The 14,592-nt window shown below is 44.7% G+C and overlaps 1 protein-coding gene across 1 annotated transcript in view; it reads left to right on the forward strand.

Annotated features, from left to right (window-relative positions):
• Positions 1 to 14,592, forward strand: part of LOC147120939 (uncharacterized) — a 156,059-nt gene that overhangs the window by 109,186 nt on the left and 32,281 nt on the right. Inside the window, exons 2-4 of the mRNA XM_085979778.1 lie at positions 9,933 to 10,005; positions 12,311 to 12,404; positions 14,165 to 14,306. Of these exons, the coding sequence (XP_085835904.1) occupies positions 14,178 to 14,306 (129 nt within the window). The 5' untranslated portion in view covers positions 9,933 to 10,005; positions 12,311 to 12,404; positions 14,165 to 14,177. The remainder of the gene's footprint in view (positions 1 to 9,932; positions 10,006 to 12,310; positions 12,405 to 14,164; positions 14,307 to 14,592) is intronic.

Genomic DNA, 14,592 nt, shown 5'->3' on the forward strand with positions numbered 1-14,592 from the left:
TCTCTCTCTCTCTGTCTCTCTCTCTCTCTCTGTCTCTCTCTGTCTCTCTCTCTCTCTCTGTCTCTCTCTCTCTGTCTCTCTCTCTCTCTGTCTCTCTCTCTCTGTCTCTCTCTCTCTCTGTCTCTCTCTCTCTCTCTGTCTCTCTCTCTCTGTCTCTCTGTCTCTGTCTCTCTGTCTCTGTCTCTCGCTCTGTCTCTCTCTCGCTCTGCCTCTCGCTCTGCCTCTCCAATCAAAAGTTATAGAGCGTACCTACACGTATGTTATATCGAAAGAAAGCTTATCGTTAGGGGACTCTCTTAGGCGTATTTACTTTTTCGTCAGACAAAAATTGTTTAGACAGTATACAAAAAACGTTCAAAAATCCACTCATTAGCGGTTGACCAATCCTACCTCTCATTAGCGTTCAGTGACGTGCTGCTTGACCAATCCTACAGTTCACTCACCTGATGTTTGACCAATCAGTGCGTCACGGGCGGGTCCTAATCCTCCAGTCTCCCTAAACTTCGCCGCCATTTTTTCCATCCCCACAGGGACAGCAGCAGCAAAAGAAACCCCCACATTGCAGCTCCCGATCTCGCTCCCGCCCCGCCGGAGCGGCAGGTAAGTTGGGCTCACTCGGGCCGTGCCTCGCAACCGCTCGGCCTGACACACACAGCGGTCAGGGAGCGGCAGCAGCCAGCCGTCAGCCGCGCGATCCATGGGGGAGCTCAGCTCGGGTCCGTCTCGGCCTGACAGCCCGGCCGCGCCTCAAGCGCTAGGCCCCGCACGGCCGCTATCACAACGGCACCGGGTCTCAGGCACTAGGCAGGGAGAGGGGAGGGGAGGGGGAGAGAGGGGGGACAGACGGGCAGGGAGACCTCGCGGCCCAAAATTGCCCTGGCAACGTCGGGCACCCCCAGCTTTAAAAATAAAAGGGTATGACACGATAGTGTGAAAATGGGTTTAGTTTAGAGACAAATCAGGAAAGTTGGTCTGTGTAAAATCGGGGTGGCGTTGTTGGTAAAGGATGAAATCAGAGCAATAGTGAGAAAAGATATTGGCTCAGAAAATCAAGATATAGAATCAGTCTGGGTGGAGATAAGAAGCACCATGGGGCAGAAAACATTGGTGGGAGTTGTCTATAGGCCTCCAAACAGTAGTGGTAATGTAGGGGATGGCATCAAACAGGAAATTAGAGATGCATGTTAGGGGTTAATGATATACCTATCAATTCATCCAATGAAAAGCGACGAGTTAAGAAAGTAACTATAGGTTTTTATTGGCTAAATAACAGAGCCCACCCTCGCGGGTGATCGGATCCAACAAGGAGGAATACCAGCCAGTCGACCACCTTTATACCTGGGCAGGTAGGTGGAGCCATGGGCGGAGTCAGCAGTGGTCAGCCCAGGTATAACAGTGTGACAAGAGGCGACCTCAGAAAGTGATACAACAGTGTGAACAGTGATAACCATAGAGTAACGATATAACAGTGATAACTATAGTGTAACGATAGTGAACGATAAAAGTGGTTTACCACAGTTAATTAATAATCTTGTTGTGCGGGGTCCTTTAAGGAAGAGTGACCATAACATGATAGAATTCTTCATTAAGATGGAAAGTGAAGAAGTCCAATCCAAAACTAGGGTCCTAAATCTAAACAAAGGAAACTACGAAGGTATGAGGAGTGAGTTGGCTATGATAGATTGGGGAGCTTCATTAAAAGGCATGCTGGTGGATAGGCAATGGCTAACATTTAAGGAACTAATGCATGAATTGCAACAGTTATACATTCCTTTCTGGCGCAAAAACACAAAAAGGAAAAGCTGCCCAACCATTACTAACAAGAAATTAAGGATAGTATTAGATCCAAAGAGGAGTAATATAAAGTTACCAGAAAAAGTAGCAAGCCTGAGGATTGGGAGCAGTTTAGAATTCAGCAAAAAAGGACCAAGAGATTGATTAAGAGGGGGGAAATAGAGTATGAGAGTAAACTTGCAAGGAACATAAAAGCAGACTGTAAAAGCTTCTACAAGTATGTAAAAAGAAAAAGATTAGTGAAGACAAATGTAGGTCCCTTGCAGTCAGAAACGGGAGAATTTATAATGGGGAACAAGGAAATGGTGGAGCAATTAAACAAATACTTTGGTTCTGTCTTTATGGAAGAGGAAACAAATAACTTCCCAGAAATGCTAGGGAATCAAGGATCTAGTGAGAAGGAGGAATTAAAGGAAATTAGTATTAGTAAAAAAAATAGTGCTGGAGAAATTAATGGGACTGAAAGCCGATGAATCCCCAGGGCCTGATAATCTGCATCCCAGAGTACTAAAAGAGGTAGCCATGGAAATAGTGGATGCATTGGTTGTCATCTTCCAAAATTCTATAGATTATGGAACAGTTCCGGCAGATTGGAGGGTGGCAAATGTAACCCCACTATTTAAAAAAGGAGGGAGAGAGAAAACGGGGAACTACAGACCGGTTAGCCTAACATCTGTAGTAGGGAAAATGCTAGAGTCTTTATAAAGGATGTGATAACAGGACACTTAGAAAATATCAACAGGATTAGACAAATTCAACATGGATTTATGAAAGGGAAATCGTGTTTGACAAACCTACTGGAGTTTTTTGAAGATGTAACTGGTAGAATAGGTAAGGGAGAACCAGTGGATGTGGTGTATTTGGATTTTCAGAAGGCCTTTGATAAAGTCCCACATAAGAGGTTAGTGTGCAAAATTAAAGCACATGGGATTGGAGGTAATATACTGGCATGGATTGAAAATTGGTTAACAGACAAGAAACAGAGAGTAGGAATAAATGGGTCTTTCTTGGGGTGGCAGGTGGTGACTAGTGGGGTACTGCAGGGATCAGTGCTTGGGCCCCAGCTATTCACAATATATATCAATGATTTGGATGAGGGAACCAAATGTAATATTTCCAAGTTTGCTGACGACACGAAACTAGGTGGGATTGTGAGGAGGATGCAAAGAGGCTTCAAGGCGATTTAGACAAGTTGAGTGAGTGGGCAAATACATGGCAGATGCAGTATAACATGGATAAATGTGAAGTTATCCACTTCGGTAGGAAAAACAGAAAGGTAGAGTATTATTTATATGGTGATAGATTGGGAAATGTTGATGTACAAAGGGACCTGGGTGTCCTTGTACACCAGTCACTGAAAGCAAACATGCAGGTGCAGCAAGCAGTTAGGAAGGCAAATGGTATGTTGGCCTTCATTGCAGGAGGATTTGAGTACAGGAGCAAGGATGTCTTACTACAGATATACAGGGCCTTGGTGAGACCACACCTTTGTCTCCTTACCTAAGAAAGGATGTACTTGCTATAGAGGGAGTGCAGCGAAGGTTCACCAGACTGATTCCTGGGATGGCAGGACTGTCGTATGAGGAGAGATTGGGTCGACTAGGCCTGCATTCACTAGAGTGGAGAAGAATGAGAGGGGATCTCATTGAAACGTATAAAATTCTGACACGGCTAGAATGGCTGGATGCAGGGAGGATGTTTCCCCTGGCTGGGGAGCCTATGTTTCTATGTCCCTGAGGGTTTGCTATGAGAGTGCCAAAAGTCTTTCTGAAATCGATGTTGAAATCCACTGCCTCACCCTTATCTACTAGATCTGTAGCCAACTCAAAGAACGCCAATAAATAGGTCAGACATGACCTGCCCCTTCTGAACCCATGCTGGGTCTCGAATCACTCTATTCTTCTAGATGTTTACCTCTGACATCTCTCATCAAAGTATCAAACAGTTGCCTCACAATTGAGTCCCAGGTCTGTAATTTGAGGGTTCATCCCATCCCTTTTTAAAGATGAGGGTCATATTTGGTACTTTCCAATCCATTGGGATGTTACCCAATTCCAGTGAAATTTGAAAGATGTAATTGAGGGGATTTGAAATCTCTTCAGTCAACTCCTCCAGCATTCTTGGATGGAAATTGAGAGAGCCTGGAACCTTCTTTGCCATCTGCTTCCTAAACCTTCCTACTGTGCCTTCCCTTGTGATACTAAGGGTTTCCTGTCTGCTCACTCCCTTGCATTCCTCTCTCAACACCACCATCTCAGCCCCTTTTTCAATAATAAAAACAATCGCGCAATTATTTACTAATTCCATTTCCTTGTCCTCAGACACAAACTTCCACTGTTACTGGTCCAATGTTGTTCTGCACGCTTCTCTTGCTTCTAATATACAGGACTTAAAGAATGCTATACTATTGTCCTTTATATTTTTTGCTATATTCCTCTCGTTCCATTTTTGCTTGTCTTATGTTTTCTGACTTTCCTCTGCTTGATTTTATAATTGGTCTTATCCTCTTTCCCTGTACATTTCAGAATTTTATATGGTCGGTCTTCCCAATGACTTCTCTCTCCATTCATTCTCTTTTACTCTTCTTCCTTCCCTTTGAATTGTTCCTCCCATTTTATTCCTTGCATGCAGCATTTCATCCCCCACTTAGGCTTTTTGCCTGAAATTCAATTTCTGGTTAACTTTTATTCTATTTTGCCCTAATTTCAAATTAAAATTAACAATTTTATGGTCACTGAACACCAAATGGTTCTCTACTTCAACTTGGCTTATAGCTGCATCCTCATGAGTTAGAAACAAATCCAGTGATGCATCCTCTTGTCCACTTGCGGGTTCCCTCACCCAATGTTTAAGATTTTTTTTGAAGTACTAAAATAAACTTCCTTGTGCGTACCTATGTCCCTAGTGTAAATCCTGGTCTATGTCTGGAGGATCCAGAGCATCTATAGTAATACTTCTCTTCCTGCCCTAAGCTCGGAGTTCCCCTAGGATCTATCCTTGGCCTCCTCCACTTCTACATCTACATGTATCCTCCTGGTGACATAATCTGGAGACATGGTGGTCAGCTTCCACATGTATACTAATGGCACAGCTCTGCCTCTCCATCACCTCTCTTGACCCCACCACTGCTTATGTGCCTACTCCTGCTCCTAATTCTTATGTTCTTATGTTCCTCTCAAGATACTTTCCGTGATATGTAACATTCGCGCCACAGAAGTGCCAGGCAATGACTATCTTCAACAAGCGAGAGTCTAACCACCTCCCCTTGACATTCAACGGCATTACAATTGCCGAATCCCCCACCGTCAACATCCTGGGGGTCACCATTGACCAGAAGCTTAACTGGACCAGCCACATAAATACTGTGGCAACAAGAGCAAGTCAGAGGCTAGGTACTCTGCGGCGAATGTCTCACCTCCTGACTCCCCAAAGCCTTTCCATCTGCAAGGCACTAGTAAGGAATGTGATGGAATACTCTCCACTTGCCTGGATGAGTGCAGCTCCGACACCATCAAGGACAAAGCAGCCGCTTGATTGGCTCCCCATCCACCACCTAAACATTAACTCCCTTCACCACCGGCGTACCGTGGCTGCAGTGTGTACCATCTACAAGATGCACTGCAGCAACTCGCCAAGGCTTCTTCGGCAACATCTCTCAAGCCCGCGACCTCTTCCACCAAGAAGGACAAGGGCAGCAGGCGCATGGGAACACCACCACCTCCAAGTTCCCCTCCAAGTCACACACCACCCTGACTTAGAGGTATATCGCCGATCCTTCATCGTCGCTGGGTCAAAATCCTGGAACTCCCTACCGAACAGCACTGCGGGAGTACCTTCACCACACGGACTGCATCGGTTCAAGGAGTCGGCTCACCACTACCTTCTCGAGGGCAACTAGGGATGGGCAATAAATGCTGGCTTTGCCAGTGACACCCAGATCCCATAAGTGAATTAAAAAATAAAGTAAACAGTGCTACCCCCTCTTTTTCTTGACCTATCCTCCTGACGCACCCATAGCACTGCAGACATATTCCGCATTCATCCAATAGCAAAATACTGTGGATGCTGGAAATCTGAAATAACAACAGAAAATGCTGGAAAGGCCCAGCCGGCCAGGCAGCATCGTGGAGAAAGAAACAGAGTTAACGTTTCAGGTCTGAGACCCTTTGTCAGAATCTTCCGCCTTCATCCTCCTGTTTTAGACCGGTTTCAGTAACTCTGAGCATCTATTTGTCAAAACTTATAACTATACATTTTATTTTTTTTGGCATTCATGTAAATATATCTTATTTCATTATTTAGTCTCCTTGCCCTCCCAAATCCCTACCCCAATCCTTCATTACTCTTCGACCTTCCTACTCTCCTGCCACCGTCCCAGGCTTGACTCCCTCTTAGATAAGCCTACGGCTTCCCTCTGTGCCTCTCTTGACATCCTACGAAGGGCCCATCGAGGCACTCGTCGCTGCTTCCTTATGAGCAGCAACCCCAACTCTCCCATCCTACTCTCTCGACGACCTTCCTGCCCAGCGCGCCCACTGGGGGCAAATCTTGCCAATCTCCTCCCCATCCAACTCATCCCCCCCCCCCCCCCCCCCTCCCAGTGCTGACCCTGTGGATGATGGCAGCGGGGCAGCCATCACTGACCCTCTCCGCATCACCCTCCAGCATGTCCCGTTCACTTGCGAACAAGGCCCTTGCCATCCATGAGCTTATCATGGATGATTGCATCGACATCGTGGCCTTGCCGGAAACTTGGTTGAGGAGTGATGACACCTTACTCTTAAATGAAGCCTCCCCGCCTGGCTGTACTTTCCACCACTTCCCCCGCTCAGACCACCATGGTGGCGGTGTGGCTCTCGTCAGCAAATCACACCTTGGTCTGTCCCCCTACTCCTCCGGCACTTTCTCCTTCTTTGAGCATCTCACCTTATTCCACCCCTCTCGCCTCTCATTTAAAATTCTTGTTCTCTACTGCCCACCCAAGTACCATAAAAATGTTATTACCGAGGTATCTTCACTGCTCTCCTCCCTCAGCCTCTGCACCAAACGACTTCTCATCCTTGGTGATTTCAACCTCCATCTCAATTCATCATGCTCTCTCTCTCCCCTCTGAGTTCACTAGCCTCCTATCCTCCCTTAATCTCTCCCTCTATGTAAACTCCCCAACCCATATTCGCGGCCACCCCCTTGACCTTCCCATCTCTCGTGGCCTCGCTACTCCCATCGTGTCAATCGCAGACAAGGCCATCTCTGACCATTTCCTCGTATCGCTCTCCACCCACATCCCCCTTTCACCCTGCCCCTTCCCCCCCACCCCTCACCCCAAAACCCTACTTCCTTCTGTGTTCTGTGTCCACCCCTGGGAAAAAAACTCTCTTCCCATCTCTCTTACAGCTGTACTTATGAAATCCCAACTGCCTAGCCTTTGGCCCTCCATTCACCACGACATTTCTGCAGCTACCAATCTGCTCAACCACACCCTCACCACCACCTTTGATCCCCTAGTCCCTATTAAAACAATTACTCTCTCAACCTGGCTGCTCCCCCTGGTACGGCCCTCATCTCCACTCCCTTAAGCCCAAGGGACGCAGACTTGAACGGATATGGCGGACAACTGGTTTAGCCATTCACCGCCAGATCTGGCTGGACCACATAAAGCATTATCGGGTCCTGCTCTCGTCTGCCAAAATTACTCACTTTTCCAGAATCATTCTGGAATGCAAAGATTAAGCTCAGCTCCACTGCTAACCATGTTCTTAAACCCCTCTCTCCTCCACCCTCACCTCCAACAACAAGTGTGAGGACTTCTTTTTCTCTAAGATTGAGACCATCCGTTCAGCTGCCTCTGCCACTTCCCTTCCTTCTCCTAGCCCACCGTGCAAAATTTCCTCTAAGGGCCCCCCCGCCCTAGCCCTGAACTCGCATCTTTCTCCAGTTTCTCTCCGATCTCCCCTCATGACCTCTCCATGCTCATCTTGTCTGTGAGATCCATTTCCTGCTCCCTCGACCCCATTCCCACCAAACTGCTGACCACCCAACATTCTTTTCTGGCTCCCATGTTAGCTGGCATTGTTAATGGTTCTCTCCCCTCAAATCTTCCATCATCACCCCTCTCAAAAAAACCAACCCTTGACCCCTCTATCCATGCAAACTACCGCCCCATCTCCAACCTCTCAATTCCTTGAACGTGTTGTCGCTTCCCAAATCCGTGCCCATCTTTCCCGTAATTCCATGTTTAAATCCCTCCATTCAGGTTTCCGCCCTTGCCACAGTACTGGAATGGCTCTCATCAAAGTCACAAATGACGTCCTTTGTGACTGTGACAAAGGTAAACTATCCCTCAGCATGCTTCTTGACTTGCCTGCAGCCTTTGACATGGTTGACCACTCCATCCTTCTCCAACGTCGTCCAGCTGGGTGCGACTGCACTCGCCTGTTTCCATTCTTAGCTATCTAATCGTAACTAGAAAATCACATGCAACGGCTTCTCTTCCTGCTCCCGCATCATTACCTCTGGGGTCCCCCAAGGATCTATCCTTGGCCCCCTCCTGTTTCTCTACATGTTGCCCCTTGGCGACATCATCCAAAAACACAGCATTAGTTTCCAAATGTATGCTGACGACACTCAGCTCTACCTCACTACCACTTCTCTCGACCCCTCCACGGTCTCTAAATTGTCAGACTGCTTGTCCGACATCCAGTTCTGGATGAGCAGAAATTTTCTCCAATTAAATACTAGGAAGACCAAAGCCATTGTTTTCAGTCCCCGCCACAAATTCTGTTCCCTAGCCACTGACTCCATCCCTCTCCCTAACATCTTGTCTGAGGCAGAACCACACTTCGCAAACTTGGTGTCATATTTGACCCCGAAATGAGCTTCCGACCACATATCCGCAGCATAACAAAGAACGCCTGTTTCCACCTCCATAACATCGCCTGTCTCCGCCCTTGCCTCAGCTCATCCGCTGCTGAAACCCTCATCCATGCCTTGGTAACCTCCTAGACTTGACTTTTCCAACGCACTCCTGGCTGGCCTCCCACATTCTACCCTACGTAAACTTGAGGTGATCCAAAACTTGGCTGCCCGTGTCCTAACTCGCACCAATCCCGTTCACCCATCACCCCTGTGCTCGCTGACCTACATTGGCTCCCGGTTAAACAATGCCTCAATTTCAGAATTCTCATTCTTGTTTTCAGATCCCTCCATGGCCTCACCCCTCCCTATCTCTGTAATCTCCTTCAGCCCCACAACCCCCCCACCCCGAGATATCTGCGCTCCTCTAATTCTGCCCTCTTGAGCATCCCTGATTATAATCGCTCCACCATTGGTGGCCGTGCCTTGTGTTGCCTCGGCCCTAAGCTCTGGAATTCCCTGCCTAAACCTCGCCACCTCGCTACCTCTCTTTCCTCCTTGAAGACGCTCCTTAAAACCTACCTCTTTGACCAAGCTTTTGGTCACCTGCCCTAATTTATCCTTATGTGGCTCGGTGTCACATTTTTTGTCTTTTAACACTCCTGTGCAGCGCCTTGGGACGTTTTACTACGTTAAAGGCGCTATATAAATACAAGTTGTTGTTAAAGGCACTATATAAATACAAGTTGTTGTTGTTGCTATTTTTTCTATGATTCCTTCCTGACTATTGTTTCTTTTCCCCTATCCCCACTTTTCTAATTTAACTTCTCCCCAACTGTTCTATTTATCCTTTCAACCAAGATGAAAAATAATGCATGACTCTTCCTCCTCAAACAGAAGTTTTGGCGAGCACTTTTTCATGAAAGTGTTGTCTCATTGGACAGAAGTCGATCTCCTTTTCAGACAATGTCAACAACTCTCAGGCTACAAATTATACGATAATGTGGAGAATGTAGTCGCATTTTCTTCTATGCTAGATTGGTTTTCTCCTGTTACAGTCTATCTTTTATGCTGTATCCTGTTAATACACTGTTTGCTTTATGGGCACTTGGTGAACAGATTAACTACATGTACAACTGAACTATGTCTTAGTGACGCATAGTGAATCGTCGTGTTGATCTTTGTGAAGTACTTCTGAGATTAGGAATTGTTTGTCCCAAATTTGAGCTGTCGTTAACTGATATGTATAATTTCTCTGAATCTTTTTGCTTGTTTTTCTTCTCTAGTACTGGATTAATGAATACACCTCATCGCTGGGAATTGGGGTCTTCCACTCAGGCATTGAAGTGTATGGCAGAGGTGAGGATTAAAAAAATATATAAATTCCATAATTTATACTAAATTATTTACTTTGTATTTGGATCAAAATGTGAGTATCTGATCATTTTTTTAATGCCACAGAAATTCGTGTCCCAACGCGTGAGTACGCACGGGGTACTCGCGCGTAGGCCCAACGAAAGTGCCGGTTTCGTGCATGCACGGGAAACCGGCACTTCCGTTCCCCTGAAAGAAGGGGTTGACAGGTGGAACGCGTACGTCGGCTGTTTTTTTTGCAGGTTTCTCCGGGAGGGTAAGTCTCCAGCAGTTACACTTTTAAAAAGCAGGCGCAAGGCCTGCTTTTAACAAGGTAAGTGGTGAATTAATTAAAATGAAAACATTTTTTCCACAGGTTTATTATTTTTAAATACTTTAAAGAAAGGTAAGTTTATTTTTAGCCCCGTTAGAAAATGTAATTTTTTCAAAAATTTAAATTACTGTTTAAAAGTTATTTCATGTAATTTATAGTTATTTTAAAAATGTGATGTTTTAAAAAAAAATTATTTGAAGATTTAGTGATGTTTTGGGGCTTATAGTATTTATAGGTTTGACAGGTCTTCCTGTCAAACTTATGAATAAAGCATTCCCTGCTACCACTGGCTCTCCATGGCCCACGTGATCCCAGGGGACGCATCGAACTAACTGCGCCCCTGGGATACGCAAGCACTGCGCGCCGGCAGTTGGAGGAGGCCCAGGATCGGAATCCCACTCGGGCCCACAGCTCAACGGCCGGCACGCTCGGTAAGTGCAGGTCTGGGGCTTGCACCCGCGGGAAGCCCTTGACCCAAATTTTTGGGCCAATAAATTTCTGTTAGACATTCCTTTAGTCACATGGTTGCAGTTGTCGATGAAGTTTGTGGTTAGCATTGTATTCCCCTACCCCAGCTTGCTGCAAGTCAACTCTACCGTATGTTTTATCCTGCATTACCTCATAGATTGTGGAACGGTGCTGGGTATGGATTTCTACATGACTGTTGTCATTGCTGCTTTGTAATGCCTCCTGGGAGTTTGGTTCTGGGATTGTCCCTGCCTGCTCTGTTTCCCACTCACCACTGGTCTACTGTTCAGTCTCTCTCCTTCCTGGGAGGAGAAAAAAAATCCTTGAGGACGTTGATATTCAAAATCAAGACTTAATTTAACAGTTGAATTTGAAGTTCACAGAAGAGCACTCTAAGGCAATCTATACCCCAGCTTTTATCTCTTTTCCCCCCCCCCCCCCCAAATGTTGATTTTAATTTAGCCTCATTCTACATTATAATGCAAAGATGTTGGCCCGGAATTTGCGGTGGGTAATAACAGCGAACTAACAGCATTTGCTGTTATTACCCATTTGAAACTGACCGCAACTTCAGAAAGTAGCGCTTGCGCATCTAATCGTGGAATCCTGAAGTTGCGGTCAGTCATTCACTGCTCCGACACTGGCTGCGCCGTGGCCTGCCCCCATAGCTGGCAATCGGTGAAATCCGTGAAATTGACACAAACTTCAACTTCTCCACGGTAATATCGCTGTTAAAAATTAAGCCTTGTTGGATTAGGTATAAGTGGGGTTTTAACAGCGCATTGACTTGCAAACAAATGTTCTGGCCCTGAAATAACTAATTTTAATTTTGTGGAGTGTCAACTTTCTCCATTACGATAAATAATTTTAAAAAATGTAGGAAACTTAAAAACATTTTTAAAAATATTTTTTAAATGTTTGTTCATATTTATTTCAGGTTTACCTTTTCCCCACATGAGAGCCCCAATCTTTGTTTTGCTCTCTGTAAAAAAAAAAAAAAAAAAAATTTAAAGCCTGAATAAAAACAACTTCTTCACTTCCTGGTTCCCGGTTTGTGAGAATTCTGCGTTGTGATCGGCTGCCTAAACAGCTTGTTGACGTCACAGCAGAGCGCTCTAAGGGAACCCCATTATCTTCCAGTGAAATCACTTGCACGTCGAAAAAGGCAAACTTCTCACCACAGAGATCGCGAGATCTTTGTGGGCAGCTTTCTTCGGGGCCAACGGCATACGTCTTTGCTTCGCTGCTGACCACAAATTCCGGGTCATTGTAATTGAGAAACCCCAAGTGTAAGAAGTATAGAAACACAAATTGTCGAGAGTTGATAAACGTTCTCATTTCATAGCTCAAAATGGTCTTTGTTTACAATTTGTGCTGCAGCTAAGTGCTTTAAACTGTAACAAAGTAATTATAGGGAATGCTGATTTGATAAGTTTAGATCAATGTTGTTGCATAGCAAAATGTAGGTTAAAGCTAAATCTCTTACTAAAAGCTCTTCATTTTCTGCAGAGTTTGCCTATGGTGGCCATCCCTATCCATTTTCAGGAATATTCGAGATCAGTCCTGGAGACTCAACAGAACTGGGAGATACATTCAAATTTAAGTAAGTAATGTAGGCAAGATTATTTCATTTCTGATACTTTTGAAAGATAATTGAAATGATCCATTCTTCTATGAGTGTGACGGATGCTTAATTAAGGAGTAAAGCTGGCTTGATGGGTTCTGGGGAAAACCATGTGCAAAGCACGCACATAAAAATGTCAGTGAAGTAGCAGATGGGCAATGCCCTCTGTATAAAGCCTCGACCCATGCCATAGCACCAATTTGTTTCTCCGTAGCTAAAGATGTTGTGTTCTTTGGTCCTCGTAACAAAAGAGAGGTATCAAGGCAAAGTGACTTTCTGAGAGAATTTCAGAGGGCAGAGCTGTGGGGACCAAAATATTAGCCTGCGTTGGAGGGGTCGGGGCGCAACTGGTAATCTGGGATCAGAGGATGAAAGAGTGTGTGCTGGAATAGCTGAAGATGGGGTGGAATGAGGTAATGGAGGGATTTGAAGATGAAGATAGGGGTCTTCAAATTGAAGCATTGTGGAGCTTGACGAGGATAGGGATGATGTCTGTAGAATGTTTTCATTTGTTGCCAGGATATGGGCAACGCTGGCAAAACTACATTTATTGTCCATCCCTAACCGCCCTGAGAAAGTGGTCTCCTTGAACCGCGGCAGTTCTTGTGATGGCGGTGCGCCCAAGATTGTGTTATGTGGGGAGTTCCAGGACATTGACCCAGTGACAATATCTAGCTTCTACAAATCAGTGCTCTAAAATAATACCCAGCCCTAGAAAATAATGCAATAATCAAACATTAATTCCAAATTGAAGTCCAAGGCAGGAGCTCATCATCCTCCGTGTTATTCAGTCTCTTGGTCTCAGAAACCTTGTCTGGTACAAGTTGTACTTGCCCTTGTCTGGATGAATTATGTTTGTTAAGTAGAAACTCTGTGGTTCGCACTGGTAGAATGATTCTCAAATTAGCCCCAAGTTCAAGATATGTTCACAAATGACATCTGCAAACTGAACTGAAACATTTGAGGTTGAATTCAATTGAAGTAGTGTTTACCAAATCATTGTCAGTATTTTTATCCCTGTTTCCCCTTTTGGGTTTAATACTCCACAATGACCTGAAGTGAAAATTATTCCCATCTGAGTAGCTCCAGAATTGTGACTGTAAAAGGGGGAGGGAAGCTACAATGTTTAATTACTGCTCTGAAATAATCCCTGTACAATGGATAATGTGTGACCAGGGTTTGGCAAATTGTGCTATATATTTGCGGCATCTGATAATATCTATGACTGGGACTAACATGCATACTTTTAACATTTGAAAAATATTTAAAGAAAAAACACTTTTAGGATTGCGATGAGGGTGTGATTGCTCTTGGTAGCTGAGTATGGTTAGAATGCAGTCACAATAATCATCAGATATTGCAGCTTTCAAAATTAAATTTTAGAAACAAACTACTCAAGCAGTCATTGCACACGCAAGCACGATGCAAAATGCTCTGCACTGTGCTTGTTGAAGTTATATGTACACACTTGGCTAGAATGAGATGTGGAAGGACCATTTTTGCATGTGAATAGTTTGCTTTCTACCATGGCCGATTATTTTAAATCCGAGAAAGCTCGACTGGTTTGGAGATAACTTGGGAACCATCTGGGGAATTTAGGGCAGTTAGAATCTCTAGATTAGTCCAAAAAAGATTTATGAAATAAATGGAGTTGAGTGTCATAGAATTTGTTGCAGAAGATTAGCATTCTTTACTTTCGTGTTTGAGTTCAGTTAACCTGTTTGTGTTTGTGTCCACAGGGAAGCAGTTGTGATGGGTAGCACCGATTTTACAGAGGATGACGTGGAGCGCATTGTAGAGGAGCTTGGAAAGGAATACAAAGGAAATGCCTATCATCTAATGCACAAAAATTGCAACCATTTTTCTTCAGCTATATCTGAGGCAAGTATATTGTAATTCACAGAATGGCATGCAGAGTCCATTTCATTTATCAGTTTTATTTTAAATTGCTTTTGAAAGTGACATTATCAACATCAAAGTAACTTGGGATTTATTTTTTCAAGCCCTTTCTTTCTTTCTCTCCACCCCAACTTCACTCGCCCACCCTTGTATAATTTGGACAGTGATGGCAATATTCGTGTCCTGGGTTTTTCTTTGTGAGTGTCCCTCGTGAAACACTTATGTAAAGACTCAGGAATGAATCATTTCCCACTTTGTTTGATATAGG

Source organism: Somniosus microcephalus, chromosome 3 (assembly GCF_052327205.1).
Source record: "Somniosus microcephalus isolate GS21.2 chromosome 3, FLI_Smic_1.0, whole genome shotgun sequence".
Classification (NCBI taxonomy): Eukaryota; Metazoa; Chordata; class Chondrichthyes; order Squaliformes; family Somniosidae; genus Somniosus; species Somniosus microcephalus.